This window comes from Drosophila sechellia, chromosome 2L (assembly GCF_004382195.2).
Source record: "Drosophila sechellia strain sech25 chromosome 2L, ASM438219v1, whole genome shotgun sequence".
NCBI classification, from domain to species: domain Eukaryota; kingdom Metazoa; phylum Arthropoda; class Insecta; order Diptera; family Drosophilidae; genus Drosophila; species Drosophila sechellia.
The window spans coordinates 13,832,009-13,850,275 of record NC_045949.1 but is presented as its reverse complement, the minus strand read 5'-3'; the positions used below and the strand labels follow the sequence as shown (position 1 = coordinate 13,850,275).

General features: G+C 44.1%; 2 protein-coding genes across 3 annotated transcripts in view; one reads left to right on the top strand and one right to left on the bottom strand.

Annotated features, from left to right (window-relative positions):
- The first annotated feature begins 119 nt into the window (after positions 1-119).
- LOC6611255 (mucin-2) lies at positions 120-1,836 on the top strand. Its single transcript, XM_032713889.1, has one exon. The coding sequence runs from the start codon at positions 220-222 to the stop codon at positions 1,834-1,836; it is 1,617 nt and encodes a 538-aa protein (XP_032569780.1). The 5' UTR covers positions 120-219.
- A 729-nt stretch (positions 1,837-2,565) lies between these two features.
- The window catches only part of LOC6611254 (glycine, alanine and asparagine-rich protein), a 55,909-nt gene continuing 40,207 nt past the window's right edge, over positions 2,566-18,267 (bottom strand). For both annotated transcript variants that reach the window (XM_032722216.1, XM_032722221.1), the window contains 4 exons: positions 5,739-6,287; positions 5,417-5,617; positions 4,605-5,304; positions 2,566-4,490 (listed from right to left, as the gene is read on the bottom strand). In XM_032722216.1, the coding sequence (XP_032578107.1) occupies positions 4,063-4,490; positions 4,605-5,304; positions 5,417-5,617; positions 5,739-6,287 (1,878 nt within the window). In that variant the 3' untranslated portion in view covers positions 2,566-4,062. The remainder of the gene's footprint in view (positions 4,491-4,604; positions 5,305-5,416; positions 5,618-5,738; positions 6,288-18,267) is intronic.

Below are 18,267 nucleotides of genomic sequence, written 5' to 3'. Positions count from 1 at the left end.
TTCTGGCTGCACTTACTATTTGCATTTGACGAGGGTGAATGTGCTGTCAAATCACAACAAAGACGATTGAAACGTAGGTTGTACATATATAGTTGTAACTATTTTCGAGGATTTAGTGAATGCCAGAAGCTCAAGATGGTAAGGTCGCCTCTGCTGGATCTAAGAACTTATTCATGGACTTTTATTTTGTAGATCATTCGCTGGATTCTAGTTATTTTCATGTTGACTGCACTTGAAATATCAATTTCAACCACGCAAACAACCACTACAACTGAACCATTTCCGTGTATCATTTTTCCGAGCTTACCATTATGTGCACAATCAACCAAATCCACTTCCACAACTACAAAGGACAGCACGACCACTGCAGCATCTCCTACAACAGCTGAAGACTTGAAAACAACCACAGTTGCCCCTACAACCACAGAAAATATTTCGACCACCACAAATGCACCCACAACGACAGAAGGAATAACTACAACGGAATCAGATCAGTGTACAAATTTTCCGCACTTACCAATATGTTTGCTAAGTACGACGACTACAACATCCATATCTGATTCAACAACTACGGAGGACATCACGACCACGGCAGCATCTTCTACAACAGCTGAAGACTTGAAAACAACCACAGTTTCCCCTACAACCACAGAAAATATTTCGACCACCAGTAATGCACCCACAACGACAGAAGGAATAACTACAACGGAATCAGATCAGTGTAAAAATTTTCCGCACTTACCAATATGTTTGCTAAGTACGACGACAACAACATCCATATCTGATTCCACAACTACGGAGGACATCACGACCACTGCAGCATCTTCTACAACAGCTGAAGACTTGAAAACAACCACACCTGTTCCTACAACCACTGATAATATTCCCACCACTACAAATGTACCCACAACGACAGAAGAAATAACAACTACGACTTCCGCTCCTACGACCACTCAAGAAATACCAACAACTACAATCATTCCTACAAGTACTACTTTAGCTACACCAACAACCGAAGAATCAGCAACAACCCCTACAGGAGTTTCTACAACTACTGCAGATCTATCAACCACAACTTTAGCTTCATCTACTGATGAAACGACCACAACAACTGCTCCCACAACCACTGAAGGGATTACAACTACTACTCTTGCTCCTACTAGCACTGCAGAAATAACAACAACCACAATTGGTCCGACAACGACCGTAGAAATAACCGCAACCAATACTTCTCCTACTGCAACTGAAGAATTAACAACAACTACTGAAGAGAAAACAACGACTACGGCCGCTCCCACAACGGCAGTCTCTTCTACAACGACTGAAGAGCCATCGACCACTACTCTTGCTTCAACAGCAACTGAAGAAGTAACAACAACTACAACCGTAACCTCAACGACCGAACAAGCAACGACAACCACTACTGCTCCTACTACTACTGAAGAATTAACGACAACAATATCTCCCACAACCACATCTTTAGCTCCAACAACTACTGAGGATAACTCAAACACCGCGTCTACAACCACTGCAGAAATAACAACCACAACTTTATCGACAACCACTGAAGAATTAACAACCACAACGACAGCTCCCTCCAACCAACAGGCTCAACACCACCACCATCACCACCACGAAGTGATTGGACCTCCAGCCTTCCCGCTTCCACCGCCAGGCTTCCCCCTTCCTCCTCCACCATTTCCATTCCTTGGATCCTTGCCAGAGGCTGATCCTGCTGTAATTGCTATACTACCTATTCCGCCTCCACCGCCGATCCCAGCATTTCCTCGACCACCGCCAAGACCTCCACTACCCTTCGGAAACTTTTTTGGATAATGTACATATGCATGTGATCGATCACATTTAATAGCAATTAAAACATTGATTCTGCAACAAATCTAACTGAGTTTGTATTATAAAATCACGATTATAAGATCAGAATAATGAAATGATTTTGAACATTAAATGCCTCTCCCCATCTATAGGTCATAACACAACTTATTTAAGGGCTGGCGCCATCTATGTGTGAGCAAGAGTATTAAAATGATGTAGAGCTGTGTAGAAATATGTATCTACATAGAAAAGTAAAAAAATGTATAATAACAAATTACATTTCAAATCAGGAAGATCTTTCAGCAGAAAGAAGTTTTTAAGTTTTAGAAAGACCAAACTATTGAATATTCTGTGAATTTCGAAGTATTATTTTATTTCTTTGGGTTAATAATGTCTCGTTTGTGTTCTCAGCAGCATTATGATTTGAGGTAATCATACGGTATGATGCTTTTGACAACAACGCCTATTGAGACTTGTTACTGTGATTATATAAAATTTATATTTTTGGCAACCGCCGAAACGTACATATAAATATATGACTTCAAAAATTTATAAAAAAAAAATAAACAATAGTATATCGGTTTTGATTTAGACACGAAGTCATTAATGTCGAAACATCAATACAATTCGTTACTGTATTTTTTACCAACACAATTTAGTTTTTCAGCTAACTAAAAAAATGGATATTTTATTAATTCCTGAAAGAAGTAGGCCCCAATAAATATTCAAGCGTTTGTAATGTACATATAATTCTCATAAATTCTTTATTAATTCGATTTTTAAAATGTCTTGTTTCATTTGTGTTGCCCTCGTGTTTGTTTAATTAGTTTACTCTTCAATGCAAATGCCACACATTACATTATATTTAAGTATTCCGTATAAATATTTCTCCTGCAAGCCATCAAGTTCGTTTGGAGTATCTATGTTGGTTTAGTCATAATTATTTGTGGTTAAATAATTTTAGCAATTAATTTATATAATTAAATTCTATAATTTGCCTTGCATAGCGGATCTCCATGTCGTTCTGCACACTCATACATACCAATGTTCCATGTGTTTCTATGAGTTTGTGTAAGTGTTTCTTATTTTAACATGCACATTTATATTTGCAAAAAACATGAAATGCTATTTTGTATTTAAATATTTTATTCCGTATCTATTCAATAATCGAAGGTGAGTAAAAAGCAACAGTTAAACATAAATGTCTCAGAATAAAAACTTTAAAATTATATACACCTAATAAAAATGAAATAAGATAAAAACTCAGATGATGGTAATCGAGAACAATTAATCCTGAACAGTATACAAATTGTAATTGTAATTTCTAAACTTTAAATACACATTTACCAACATCTATGCCTTACCTCATTTCCATAAATTTTTTTTACATTTTCTTTAATTAATTTTTAGCTTATGCATTGTAATAATTTCTCAAAGTATCACCCTGTGTTTTCTCATAGTTTTACGATTTTTTTTGTTTTTTTCTTCTTTTTCCATTTTCTTAAAATTTACAACAATACTTTAACTTATTTATCATATTTAAATTTTTTAACAAATCGCGCATCTTAAAAACCGGCCCAGAATCTGCGGCTATCCAAAGGATTGAGAGTCCAAAAAAATGCGATAATAAAAGTTGAACAAAATGAATGCGAGTGTTTGTGTATGGCTATTGTAGGTTTACTTTTAGTAGACACTGTAGTACGTTGAACTGCTGCTTGGCTTTATTTTTATTAGAGCCGCCTTGGTATCTGAATTGCATCTAATCTTAGTCAAATTTAAGGAATTAGTTCATAGAGAAATTCGGAAGAAAGAGAATGTATTGAAACCATCCCTATAGTGAATATCTTCTAATGTCTATGGAAACCGAAGTTGAATGTGGTTAAAATATCGAATTGAGCTCAGTACCAAGCAGCTCTACTATTTTACTGTTGTGATATTTGCAATATTTCTTTTGGTTTTTGTTTATCGTTAAGTTCTATTTTTAATATGCTGTACGTAGTTGGAGGAAAAAACACTTAAAATGTTTTGTTTGAACGAACTTCTTTAGCTACATATGGTTCTGCCTTGCATCCTGTGAGAAAGTGTTAGTCGTCTTAGTTTTGCGCTATATGGTTTGACTATTTTCGCTTAGTTTGGCTTGTGTGTGTGTCTCTTTTGTTTGCAGTGTGTGTAATTCATTTTAAATTTAATTTAAAATAGGAACAACCCCGCCCCCACCACGGGCCACACCTACTGCTGCTGGACGAGCAGCTGCTCCACCTGGTCGGCGGTGCGGAGCAGGAAGGCGGCACTCTCGCGGTAAGCGGATATCACCTGCCGGGCGGCCGTCACCTCGTTGGCGCTCAGTTTGTGCGGCAGGATGGGCGGCGCTCGAACGGATTGGCCGTCCATCCCGCCGCCGCCGGCCACCAGCAGTTGTTGTTGCTGCTGTTGTTGCTGCTGCTGTTGCTGCTGCTGCTGTTGCTGCTGCAGCTGCTGCAACTGCTGGGTGGCGGTCACCAATGCGTTGTTGTTGCTCGCATTGCTCAGGCTGGCCAGATTGGCGGCGCTCAGCTGCGAATTGATGTTGCCGGTCACGGAGCTGTTGCTGTTGTTGTTGCTGACCATGTTGCCGCCAAGGCCGCTGGTCGGTTTCATCGAGAGATCGGTGGGCGTAACTGAAAAGCAAGACAGTACTATGATTAAGCACATCATTTATAAAACATGCTGGAAGGTAATGCAACCCACTTTCGCCTAACTATATTTGAAAATTTGTCGCATGGTTTACTTACCATTTCCCAGGCCAGCCACTGCGGGGAAGTATCCGGGATAGCTGGGGGCTCTGCCGGCGGCCACGGCTGCAGCTGCTGCGACAAAAGGTGAGGCCGTCGAGGGGGAGCTGAAGTCAGTGGTGTACGGACTGCTGGCCGGCAGACCAGCTCCGTTGGAGGCGCCTGCTCCATTGGCGAGGGTCAATCCGGTGACGCTGGCGCCGCCACTAACGCTGGCATTCGAGCTGAGGGCCAAGGGAGAGCTGCGCGCCGAGCTCATACCACCCCCGCCTCCGCCGGCGGCTCCACCGCCCCCGCTGCCACCCGCAGTGCCCGCCCCTCCGAAGGGCAGGACATCCGCGTGCTCCGAATTGGGCGTGGAGCGGGCGAAGCCGACGGCGCTGACGAACGGAAGAGCTGCGGCTGCTGCGCTGGTCAGACCGGTAGCATCCCCAACACCGCCCATGCCGCAGGTAGCAGTGGCATTGCCGGCGGCCGTGGTGCTGGTGCCGCCGGCACTGGAACTTGTGGCAGCCACCACCGCTGCGGCCGCAGCCGCGGCTGCTGCAGCGGCCACCGCGCTTCCAGGAGCGGGAACTGCGTGCGTGATGGGCTCCAGGCCGATGCGCATTCTTTTGGCGTTCATAGATTCGTTCTCGCAGGCGATGGCCAGGATTTGCTCCGCCTGCACGGATGTCAGATGAGCGGGAGTGGGCCGAGTCTGGAAAAATTGGAATTGAGTTTAGTTTGTGACCTCTATTCTGTATAAAAATTATGATAATTATAAGAACACTGGGAAAGAGGTAAATCACCTTTTCTATTTTAGAACTTACCGTATTCTCCCATCCATCGCGGGTCTTCTTGTTGCGCCGACACGATTTCAGATAGGTGCGGATGCGTTTGCGGGATCGGTCGCTGAACTCCGGAAACTGCCGGGCGCAAGAGTCGATTATGGCCTGAATCTTCTCCTTGGGCTGCTTCGAGATGGGAATGATGCGATCGAGATTCTCATCAACAAACAGCCGCACAAACATCTGAAAGGAAGGAATGGACGTTATAGAAACCCGTTTGGCTGACGTGACCAGATGTCTGGCGAATCTTTGGCAACGCTTGGCTTTACATTCGCCGCTCACTCACAGCTCACGCTTTACTCACATTGAAGGCTTTGAGCCGCTCGGGATCGTGTGTGGTGGCCAGTTTCTCGTCCAGCTTGTCATCGGAGTCATCCTCGGACACCTCGTCCTCCTCCTTCTGGCCGGAGGAGTTAGTCTCGTCCTGCGTCTCCATGGGCGAGTGGGCATCCTGTCGCGGCACCGGCGACAGCGAACTGTCCATCTTGCCACTGGCCGCCGCCGCAGCTGCCGCGTTTTGGGCCAGAGCGTTCTGGTACTGCGCCCAGAGACCACCCACCACACTCAAATCGGGACCCTCGGTTCCATTTCGCACCGCCGTCGAGTTCTGGTAGTTCCAGGCTAGTAGCATCAGCTTCAGCTTGTCCGCGTCCTTCATCAGGCCGGCGTAGGCCTCGGACTCGTTGACGAGGCCGCCGCCCAGTCCACTGACCACATCGCCCAGGAGTCCGCCAGCGCCACCTGCTCCGCCTCCTGCGCCAGCTGCCGCCCCTCCTCCACCGACGCCTCCAACGCCCACACCAACCACGCTGGCTGTGTCGGTGCTCACGACCGGTGTTGCCGGAATGGTTTCCTGAAAGGTAGAAATGTGGAAAGATTCTGGTTGAGCATATTATCTCTAATTGATATAACAATTTATTAAACATTTCTATATCGTTAATTTGTGCAACCATAGTTTGAACTCGTTAAAGTCTTGCCTTAAAGATTTGATTTGCAACATAATTATTAGTTAAAATTTTCATCAATCGTTTCAGCAAACATTCAAATACATTTTTTGTTAAACAAAAGTACATTCTCAGTAGTGAATTTTCACTACCGCCTGCTTTCAATTTTTCAGCTTTTTCAAGAAATCTGTGAGCGAACTTTTTAGAGACCGCACAAACTTTCAGGACTCAGTTCGATATGCCAAATCCCAATGATTAGAAGTAGAACCAGTTGGAAGTTCGTTCGACCATTTTAAAGAATGCAAAAAGGAACGAATCGTCAAAGAAAGCGTCCCAAAACCCCAGACCGGGCTTCTAGGGGAAAGTTTTACCGACTTTCATCTTCAGGGCAGGTCCAGTTCACCCTCAATCTGCTCCTTTTTTTGTGTCCATTCTTGGGGCTGCCTTTTTTCACTGTCCGCCTTCTGTGCACTGAAAATTAGTCGGCCTGGTGGGCCGGGGTCGGGTTTGAATTCTGTCCTGCCCCTTTGCGGCCAACACGGCTCTAATGAAACATTTCGCCCAAGACGTTGGGCGTCCGGCACACAAGCATTTTTCCTCCGCACTCTTTGGGTTTTGTGGTTGAAGGACACTCCTAAGGTGGGGCCGTGGCGTTGGGGTTCTGAGATTGGGGATTGGTACTGGTAATGGCAGCACAAATGAAGCTGTGTTCCGTGTGGATGGTCATCGAGATTGAGGCTTCCTTCTTTTTCCCTTTAAACGTGAATGGACTCTAAGTCTTAATTAACATTAATTTGCTCGATCTCTGGGGTATAGGGGTAGTTTGATGCAGGAAATAAATTGTGAAATTTTTGGGCACAAATGTTTTGTGTGGAACTAAAACTGTTTTCTAAATATGACAAAATTTAAAGTTGCGCTTGTTTTTTGGTAACCTGTACCTGATCTCCTTTATCTTCAGAGCAAGATGTACTTTCTTTATTTATAAGTTAATTAACATAAGACCCTTTTCGCCTCTAAAAGCTGCAGCTGGCCTTGTACTGTTTTGTTTAAGTCTTCAACTTGAGTTTGTGCCAATATTCTGTAGTTTATTGCCAGAAAGTGAAACAAATATTTGATTTCTTACCTACAGGCTTTCATGTTTGAACATATATATCATACGGCTCAATAAATAGGAACAACCAACCCACACACATCATGTGCAATTTCTTTTAATTTCTTCAGCACGATTGCGTAGTTGGGTTTCGAATTTGAATTCTCATTAGACTAAGTTGTCGGGCCACAGCTCGAGACCGACTCGAGACTGACAGTTCGCCTCACTCCCTAAGAACCACCCAGTTCCAAGGCTTGTCTCAAGCATCCTCGCTCGCACCGCCCCCGAAAACCGATGTCGTAACCACAAAAACTTTGGAGTTACCCCAAGCCTCCAAACACACACACACACACACAAGCTCGCACATGAAAGGGGTGTGGGACTGAGACAAAAACTAATGCATATGTTTAGGCATTTTAATTTATATACACACACACTCACTGACACACGGGGGAGAAGTTCTAAGAAAGCTCACACACACTAACCCCCACCCATTCCCATTGCCATTCCCAATCCGAAACCCTAAGCCCCCAGACCACCTTCTTCGCCGTTGATAAAAGCAACTTCCATTTCATTTAAACTACAATTTCCTTGACAGTGCACAGAGGCAATCCCTGGCAGGGATGTTGTTCGGTCTGGGTACGGGTATAGGATGTGTTGGGCTTGGATAGGATGGGATGGACCGGGATGGGATGGCGACTGGGACTCAGGTCCTGGCAACCCTTTCACGCACTTATGAGTTAAACGCAAATTTTCTTAGCTCCTTTTAGGCGCTGCTCGGCGGGAAGGGGATGGCAGCCTCTGTCTGGAGAAATATGTCATCGGCAGTTGGTGGCGAAGGAAGCGAGGGGACGTAGGGCGTGGGAAGAGGGACGAAGGACGAAGGACGATTCCTGCCTGGGTGGTAATTCATTATGCGTGTGCTTAGAGGTTGCCGGCATTGTAGTGGTGTGCTCCAGACGCAGTCGAAGTCAAAGCCTGCTTTTAGGCTGGCAGCCAGCAACGGCACATGTTTATCCTCCCCCTGTCACCTCATCGGTTGTTAGTTTTGGGGGCTGCTTCTGCATTGAACTCTGCCCCTTCCCCGCTCACGTCGCTTTTGCTTTTCCCATTCCCATTGGCTTGCCTTTGCCTCAACTAGTAAGATGCCACAAGCCCGCATATTTCTGATATTTAGAGGGGCTTCCTGCCATCCCTCACACTAGGATCGCTGCCGAAAAAGGGTTACAAAATTGTGTGAGCGACTTCAAAAGCAACTCTTCCCATCTCGCAGGCGAGACTTGAAATGGAAGTAAATGCTAGGATTTATGGCCACTGCTCCTGCGTGTCTGAGCGCGTGGTGTGTGTGCGTTTTCCTAGTTGGCAGGTGTTACTCATACGCCTCGTGGGCTGCTGTCAGGCCCAAAACAAATTACTTGCCGAGGGAGGGGACAGCACCTCATCTTTGGCCTGCGGCTGCTGGCAAAGTCAAGGTTGCTCGGGATGAGCTCAAGTCGTGTGGATGAGCAGCTAGAGGAATATCCGTAAGTAGAATCCGAACATCGGCCCACATGCAGTCACACAGACTCCCGACGGAGTTGTTCCGGTTCCGTCTCAGCCTTGGACTTTGAACATTTTTGCAAGTAGTCTAACCTCAAGTCTTTGTCCATTCAGAGTCTCGTCCCCAATTTCAGTTTCGTTTTAATTAATGGAAAATGTGTACACTTTCTTCATGTGGCTAGCTCTTCAATAGTCAAGCATGTGGGGCGAGAGGCTTTCAGGGAACTTGATTGGCAAAAGAAATTGGAAGATATTGCCCTTGCCTTCCTGTGCTTCATTTGAAAGTTTTCTACAAAGAGTTGTATCTCCTGAAACATTGTGCAAAATAAAGGAAAGACCTCTGGAAGAGTCTAGAACGGGCAATGGAATCCTGCAGCCACATAGCTTCCAGTAGAACGATTCTATTCCAGTGCAGCACAGCAGTTTTTTCTCATATGGGTGCCTTCCATTCCGGTTAAAAATCCAGCTGCAACCCTCGAATGCATTAAGTGCATGTACTGCGCAATAGAATATATGCATATATATATATATATAGAATATATATATATATAAAAATTCCCACAATAAAATAATATCCACGCTGGTCAAAGCAATTACAAAGAGTGAGCGGCCGAACATGGGAACTGCATTCAACGTGATGGAGCCAGTGCACCAAAATAAAAAACAAATAGGGAATATAGAAAAAATCAGTGAATGGTGGGGGCAGGATACGCCAGGACAGTTTCAAATTAGTTACCAGCCACGGTTTTAGCCGACGGCTGGGTGGTCAAATGGGTGGAGAGCGTAACAACTCACAACAAATACCCTGCCGTATATATGAAATATTGAAAGCGATATACATAAGCGATATGTGTGCATTTACATAGGATGCATGTGACTCTGATATTTGTATAGGATGGCAAGTTATTTATTTGATTAGGGCCCGAAAAAGTGACAAAGGCCGCGTTATGAATCAAGTAATAACAGGCTTAGCTTAATAGTTCAAAAAGGGGATTATGGCTTCGTAAGCTGTGCATTGATTTGTAAGTGCCGATAGATGATTAAAATGTATTCTTTGTACTTTGATAAACTGCTGATAAAAAATATTTAATAACTACTTTTTTTTCTTCCCAAAACGATCTTGCCATATATTCTAGCCCTATGCCCAAAATTCTGCCAACTGACCCTAATCTGAATATAACTGAATGGCACATACATATATACTCCATCCTCCCGAATCATCTGCATTTTTGGAGCCCGGGTGTCGCCGTGGCAACTGCCAGCACTCATACGCCCCGTGTGCGCTTTATAGAATTTTCTATTTTATTTTTTGCACCACACGCACAAAAGCAAAGAGAAAGCGGGTCCAGTGGAAACTATTTTTGCAACTGTTTTAGCTCATGTTGGTAAAACACGAAGTGGTTAAAAGTGCTGGATGTAAAGGTGCAGTAGCATCAGGAGGAGCACAGTGCCAATTTCCAACAAGAAGCGCAGCTAATCAGAACGGTGACTCAATAAAAATGCTCTGCTTATTAATTAAATATGAATAATTTAATATAAGCTTCCCTAATGCTATTAAAGTGAAAATAAATAAAATAAAATCTATTATGAGTAATGGAACATTATTAACTGCAGTGTATAGCCGACAAAGGAAGCATTGCATCAAGGCTTAGTACCGAATGCATTTGTTTATAAATCGAGGGTGGGCAATGAGTGCAGCTTTGAACCACCCCCAAAGCGCAGCCTCTGGCTTTTCCGCTCTTGCGTCCTCCGCGCTTTACGGCATTGATGATGTTTTGCTTTTCCATTTTCCACCCAGTGGAAGGCAACATTATTTAGCAAATAAAAAAGGAGCGAACAAAAATTGGCAAAAGCGTTCCCTTCGCGCACTTGATTTGATTTTTTTCCGCCCCTTCCGTTTCAACTCTCGCTGTTGGCCACAAAACGGGTCAAAGTTACTCACATCAGATCGCTTTTTTTGAGTGGGTGGCGGCAGAAGGGGTCGTGTAATCGTTGCGCCGGCTACATACATTTCGGGGCCACTGTAACTAACTCTACATGCCACTCAATCGCCCAACAACAAAGGCACGAGCCGTCGCTTTTTATGCAGCACGCGAATATTATTTGTCCAGCGCCATAAAGTATGCAACATTTTGTTGACCTACGCGAAGTTATCCGCTGAAAGCAGGGAGTCCTTTCAGAATCGAACCCGAACGGGTACCGCTCCTTCCCTGTCTGGTCTGATTAGTTTATGATGTGGTTAGGACGAGACAGCCGGTTGACTGGATCGAATAATGGGATTGGGCTGGGAAATATGGCTTTTACATTTTAGCTCTCCTAGTTTATTTAACTGCTGATGTTTAGTGCCCGTTTTAGAAGTAGTAGAAAAGTATTTATTTAATAGTAGCCATGTCTTCAAGTTGAGCATAACAGTAATTGATTAACTTAAATATTTTTATAGTCATTTCTTTTCCTTCCTGCCCGTTGTTGCTCGTCTTTTTTAATCATAGAGTCAAATTTCTCGCACTGACAGCCAAAATCGTTGTCCCTTTGAAGCGGCTCATTTGTAATTTATCCCATGTCCCTCTATATATCGTTTTTTACACGCCCCCTTCCGCCGCATCACGTTCCGAAATTGAAACATAATATTGTCAGACATTGATGCCCGTTTCCTTCAACGACCGCAACCGCACGAGCTCTCTCTTTCCCTGGCCACTTAACCACATCGGCCTCCCCATATTCCCAGCTCCCAACCACCCAAAGGCCCCCATACCGTCCCCCACATTCCAGAATCTGTCGCAGAGGTGCGTAAATAAAATACAAAAAAGAACGCCTACAAGTATGTAAAGAATACCCCACATATGCTCGGGGATGCCCCATATGGACCAGTTAACCGAAGCCACTAGAGGAGAAAAACATTTCTTCGGCCAGGCGGTTGACGGTCGTTTTTTAACGCCTTTTTGCACTTGCCATTTGTGTAACGGCCTTCCCAACTTTTTCCCTTATTTGTATTTCCATTTACAACAACACACGGTGCAAGTGGGTGGTGTCCGTTGGCAAGTGGGTGGTGGGGATATGGGGATGTGGGCGATGGGTAGCGGGTGGTGCATCCCGCTTATCAGCGATTGCAGGCTGCGTGCGTTATGCGTGAGAGGAAAAAGGAGAAAAAAGACAGAGACACAAATGGCAATTGGTGCGCACACATTTTTAAAGGCGGAGCTTTTTTGGTCCTTTTTCACGCACGCACACACACACAGACGCACTCTCGCCGCTCACTGGACAGCATCAGCGGTAGGCTCCATTGCATCAGTGTTGGCGTGTAAAAATATTACGCATGCAAAAATATATACACATATAAAAAGGAGAAAAAAGCGCGTAGCCAGCCGATGTGAGACGAGCGATGCAACGAATGCACCGGCGAGCGTTGGTAAAAAGAAAAAAAATGGAAAGGATATGGGGTTAATGCAACGCGGGGGGCCTTATTATCAATGAGGGGGCCGTGGAACCGATTTCCCGCTGCGGCGAGGGGTGGTGAAAAAATGCTGGCTCACATACAAGGAAATCTACTTACTCATCTGCCCAGGCTTTGGGCCCAGCCAGACATCACAATTAATGCCCACCACGCAAATGCACGCACACTGGCTGCGTTGTAGGCTCGCTGGGTTGTTGCCCAGTTAATGCCACCCACAGTCGGTGGTTCACCCAGCCCCCAGCCCCCAGCCCCTTGAACACAGACACACACAATCCGCCCAGCCTTGCAATAATTTCAACACCCCCTCCGCTTTTGGACGGCAAACAAAAATTGCATTTTATTTTTGGTTTTTGCGCCTGATGGCGGACGCATTCCAGTCCTATTTTTTTGTCCTGCCCCTACAAATCACAAGCCCCACCATCACCCCTAAGTTGCACGCATGATGTGCCCGTTAGCCGATGCATTAGCTGAACAAGCCCAGCTGGATGCAGCCGGAAAATGGAGGTGCAATAGTAGGGTCCTGACAGGTGGCGGGCAGCAGGACTGAGGGGTTGGCCTGCGTGAGTGAATCGCCCAAAAGTGGGCACATGTTTTGCCCGCGCAAATAGGTGGAAAATGTTTTTGTATTTTTTTTCCACGGGATTGTTTTCTATCATGCTCTGGCAAAGCCGTAAGGTAATAAATTCTAAAAGCAAGATTCATTGGATAAAAGATAATTATATGTTGTAAAAGTTGTTGGCACTGATAGATCGGTAGACAAACCATAACATAAACTAACAGGAACACAATCAAATATACACAATTCGAGCTCCTAAACTAGGGTCAAAAGAATTGTAGGTCTAGAATATACCTTGGTATATTCCATTAGCTCGTTTTAAAATAAACGATGATAATGGCTTTTGAGGGCTGCGTTTCCTGGTTTAATACTTCTAATACCATTCTGGCGCATTTGTGATTAATGATTGTTTGCATATTCTGCCAACTAGGACATTAACTGAAGCTTATTATTTACTGAGCTATTTAGTTGGTACATTGCTTCGCTTGGCTTTCTCAAGTCCTCTTTAAGACCACTTCGGAATTCTTCGAGCCCTCAGCTCAAAGACAACTAGCGATACGGCTGATGATGATGGGAAGGCAAGTTTCTACGCTGATTTGCGCTTTGGATTTGCATATGAATTCTCATCATCATGATGATATGAAGATGGCGATGTGCAGAATCCTGTCGACGACACCTGCACGTCGGCACTGCGTTGCAGTTAAGTGAAATCTATAGCCCAGTGCTTCCACACCTCACGCACATTCCGCATACGCCATGTGTGCAGCAGGCCAACAGCATCGTTTTCGGCAAACGAGATGGCGAGACTTTGTCACTTCAGGTGAGAGGGAAAGCCAAACGGCAGTCAAGGTAGACCCAAACCCAATGCCATGCCCATGGGTGTTTTGGTGTTTGGGGCTTGGGTGTTTGGGAAATGCGAGAAAGGACGCCGATCGACTACACTTAAGCTGACTTAAAGGGTTGGCCCATGCCAGTGGAGGAGCATTGTGTAACGTGACCCATCTTGGCTTATTATCATAATCCGAGTAGTGGGAGACAGAACCATTTTGGTTAGCTAATACATAAGCGAATATGTTGGCGCTTACTGTTTTGGTAAAATAAGATACCACTTATTCAATTATGCGTATGAATACATCTCTTAGTAAATCCCTATTTCCGATTGATAATTGTGTGAATATTAGAGTTATTTTTATAATGTTCTCTTAATATGTCTGAAATTCGATTTTCTTATTAATGCTTATCTACTTGGCAACAATTAACAAGAATTATTTCAAATTAACTTAAGCTTATGGGCAATTAATGTTTCTTGCATATCTCTAATTCCCTCACACTTCCACGAAAAGAGTATGGGGTATCTAATAGATGAGACAATAACCTTTATAGTTTTGTTTTGTTAGTAATAGATTTATATTGTATTTCTGATGCAATATATGTCCGGAAAGTTTGTTTATTAATGCAGAATGGGATATTTTTTCGCTCCCTTGATTACATCATTCATGTATGTACTCCGCTGAATGCATGATTACACAGAACGAAAAAAATGTAATGACATTCTCTAATCTATTTAGTAGTTTATTGGCTTTACTACATCATTCTAGATAATAGACAGTTTCCATATTATTTCATTTTGAATATTTTTCTGAACAACTTAAGCAATATTTTTTCTCTGCATGTATGCTTGATAAAAAATTATTTGAATATGCAAATTCCTGGAAAAGAATCGCCTGGTCAAACATTTAAATTTTTTCCAAGCGATCCTTTTTAATATTTCTTTCAGTTTTATTTATATGGTTTTTTGTTTTTGTATTGCGTAGTGGGGATAAAAAATAACAAATAGCACATCGACTTATGTAACCAACTGTACAATGGAATAGTGCTCTGCACGCCTCTATTAAATATTAAGTAAATGAAATATTAAAGCAAACTAAATGTGTGTGCAGCCGAAAAATCATAACAAATAAAAATTCAAAATTAAACAAAAATCAAAATAACTAAAACACGAAAACAACATTTGGTGTATATAAATATGTGCATAAATATACAGCGAATATTTTTCGATGGGAGGACGCAGTGCTGATTGATGCGGCTTATGCTTTTGCAATTTTTTATCAGCATTTTGCATTAAATATATTTGTTAAGGCTAAAAAAATATAATGACACTCTGTCTAAAATGAAAATGTCAATATTTATTGTGTATACATAATACCTAAAGTTTTTTGGGAAATGTACATAAAGCTTTATATAGATTTTTCAACTTCAAACAGACCTAAAAAGTGTTGATAAAAATATACTAAAATAATTCGTAAAACTTTTTAACCTTTATGCGGACATTATTACAGCTAGAATCTGGATCGTTGCTCTATTAAAACAAAACCTCGTTAGAGAAATCCATTAAAGCGCTGAGATGACTCCTCAGCCATGAATTGGACGTATTCCATCCGGCACCGGCATCCTCTGCGAATGCCAAGCAATGTGAAAAATCAAATTCAGCTTCAGCCATCACGATTTTCATTGCAAACGGATGTGGAGGAGTCCCCATACTAATGCCCCCCATTCCCCAACTTAGACATCGCCTTCGATCGAAACAAATCATAATCAAATCGAATTTCAGTTGATTTTCACTCGCAAAGACAGTCGCAGTGGCTCAGTGGCCTTCTCCATAAACTAAAGCCCGTGGATGGCGACTCATTGCCAGGAAAACCAAGGGGATGCTGCTAAGGTCGGGGGAAATGTGTCTCGAAATAAAGCAGAACCGAGAGGAAAGCGCAAACAAAAAGAAAAAGAGAGAAAAAATCGCACATAAAATTGATGATAAACCATTCCAAATAATATTTTCCTCTTTGACGGTCGGCGGGCGAGGAAATGCGAGGTGGAAACTTCTTGGCACAAGGCTGCGCCGTGGCATGCCTAACTCCTCGGCTCAGGATTTGGGCAGAGGAAATACTCTGAAGTCTGAAGGCAAAATGATGAATTATTTGCTGCCTCTTTCGTTAGGCGTCAAAGTTTCCCCAGTTGCGGGGGCGCTGGGCCATGGGATGGCTTTGAGTATTGGATGAGCAAAAACATAAAAATGAATGCGCAGCCCAAACAAGCGTTTCACGGAAGGTGGAGCCCATAGACCCAGGCTCAACCCATCCCCCATTCCCCACTCACAATCCCCCATTCCCCGTGCAATCCATTCGAGGCAAACGGTTTTTGACACAATTTGCGCCACTGTCTGAATTTTTGGCCCTGGCTGGGTCGAAGTGGGCGGGCCAGTTGGATTGGGTTTCGGTGGTGTCTGCTGCTTGAATGATTTTTAAACGAGGCAAGAAATCCCAAAAGATGCGGCAAACGTTTTGCTGGCATGAGCTCACGTGGTCCCCCCGCTCCGTTTTCCTCTTTGCGCCACGCCTTCCCCTTGGGTCTTACGAGTATCCCTTTTTTTGCTGGTGATATTTTTCGTAAAAATGGGCGTCCTTTATGGGCAGTTCCCAACCCCCAACGCCCAGCTCACCTCCCAAGGCCTCATCCTCCCCGCGGGCAGCAGATAATACAACAAACATTTTGGCAAAAAGTTTTTTATTATTTGGCTCCCACCATAGATGTAAGAGTGGTAGCTGCAGAAGGGTGATGGGTTTCCTGGTTTAGGTCTGAGACTTCATTTGAAAGAGAGTTTCGGCGTCGGTTTTTTCTCGGCGGCCGGGAGTGAGGGTGGCTACTAGATCGCAGATAGATGCCCGGAAAGGGTTATTTTTCGAGAATTCATTTGCCAAAAGGGTCTGTTGGGGCATATTTGTTATTTAGGGAAGGAGGAAAATTCAGGGTCACAAGCTGTACCGAAGCTCCAAGTGAATAGGTAAGGCGGGTTTTTGTTTTGCAATTAAAATTAAAACATATTTCTGTTAAATACTAGTACCTAAATTATGAAAAAGTTTTGTCTGTTAAGAACAGAAGTACACAACAAGGACTTTTAATGGAATTTTTCAAAATGTTCATCATAGGTGTGAAACAAGATTTCTGTAATATATAGACTCGTTTTCATATCCAAGGCTTTCAAGAATATTCAAGAAAATTTTTTAGAGTGATATATAAATTCAAATATATTTTCAAGCCTTCTGGAATTTGCCTTAAATTATCTTTGGTTGTCAAAAATCGTTCAGATGCGCTCTCTCAGGCTTTCAATCAAGCACGCTTCTGTACTCTCTGAATTTAGGTCCTGTCTGCAGAAGCTGAGGATAAACCACGACCCCGCCAAACTTTCGTCTCTGCAGGCGGCACTGGGTGGCCGGCGCCAACATAATCAACAACGCCTCCAAGCTGGCATGGGAAGCGGCCCGCTCTTCAGCTGGCTCCCACTCCAGACGACCCCCATCCACTTTGGCCACACACCACCACCCCCTTAAACACAATCCCCGAAGCGCACTTGAGTTCGGAGCAAAAGCGCCTGAAAGTTGGCAGCACAAAATTTCCAGCAGCGACGGCGTTGGCGGTTTTACAACCTTCGCGTGTCCTCCTACTCCTCGCTGGGCTGTTGTCGAGATGGGGCCGGTCTCGTCCTTTTTGGCGGAACCCCACCAGCCCACGCCACCCGCTGTGAGTTTAGCACACCTAGCCTCGTCATCGTCGTCTAGCAGCGGCAACCTTCGCAAATGGTAACAATTTCAATTTCTCTGTCGCCTTATCGCACCCGCGCACATATGTGTGCTGGGTAGGGGCGGGAGATGGAGATGGAGATGGAGACTGAGACCCAAGTCCAGACCCGAACTGAAACTCCGGCTCGAATCGGAAACCCTCTCGACCCGCCTCCAAAGTTTCCAGCTCAAAGTTACCGATTTGCGCTTGGGTGCAAAAAAAGGGAAAAATGAGCCCGACGAGGACGAAATTATTACAAGCTCGAAGGAGTGGCAGGAGCGGGTGCGACGAGAGTGGCACGGCAAAAATGCGTAGCAGACTAGCGATTTAGGGATGTGGAAAATTCGTACGTCTGCCACCCTGGCCCGACCCGCCAGCCCACCAACTCAATACAGGCAGCGAAGAAGGGTTCCCTCCCGAGTTTCGAGGGTCTTGCAACGGGCTGGGCTGCAAACAAAGTGAAACCCGTTAAGCTGCCATAATGCCAACATTTTTCGTTGCATTTTAATCCTTAACAACCAACTCGCCGGCTGGCAAACATAAAAATGAAGCCCGAACTGAGACAGATCTACTTATTTATAATTTCAGTGACTCCAAAAGGAGTCGAGACCTTTTTAACAATTAAGCAGTTGCATTCTT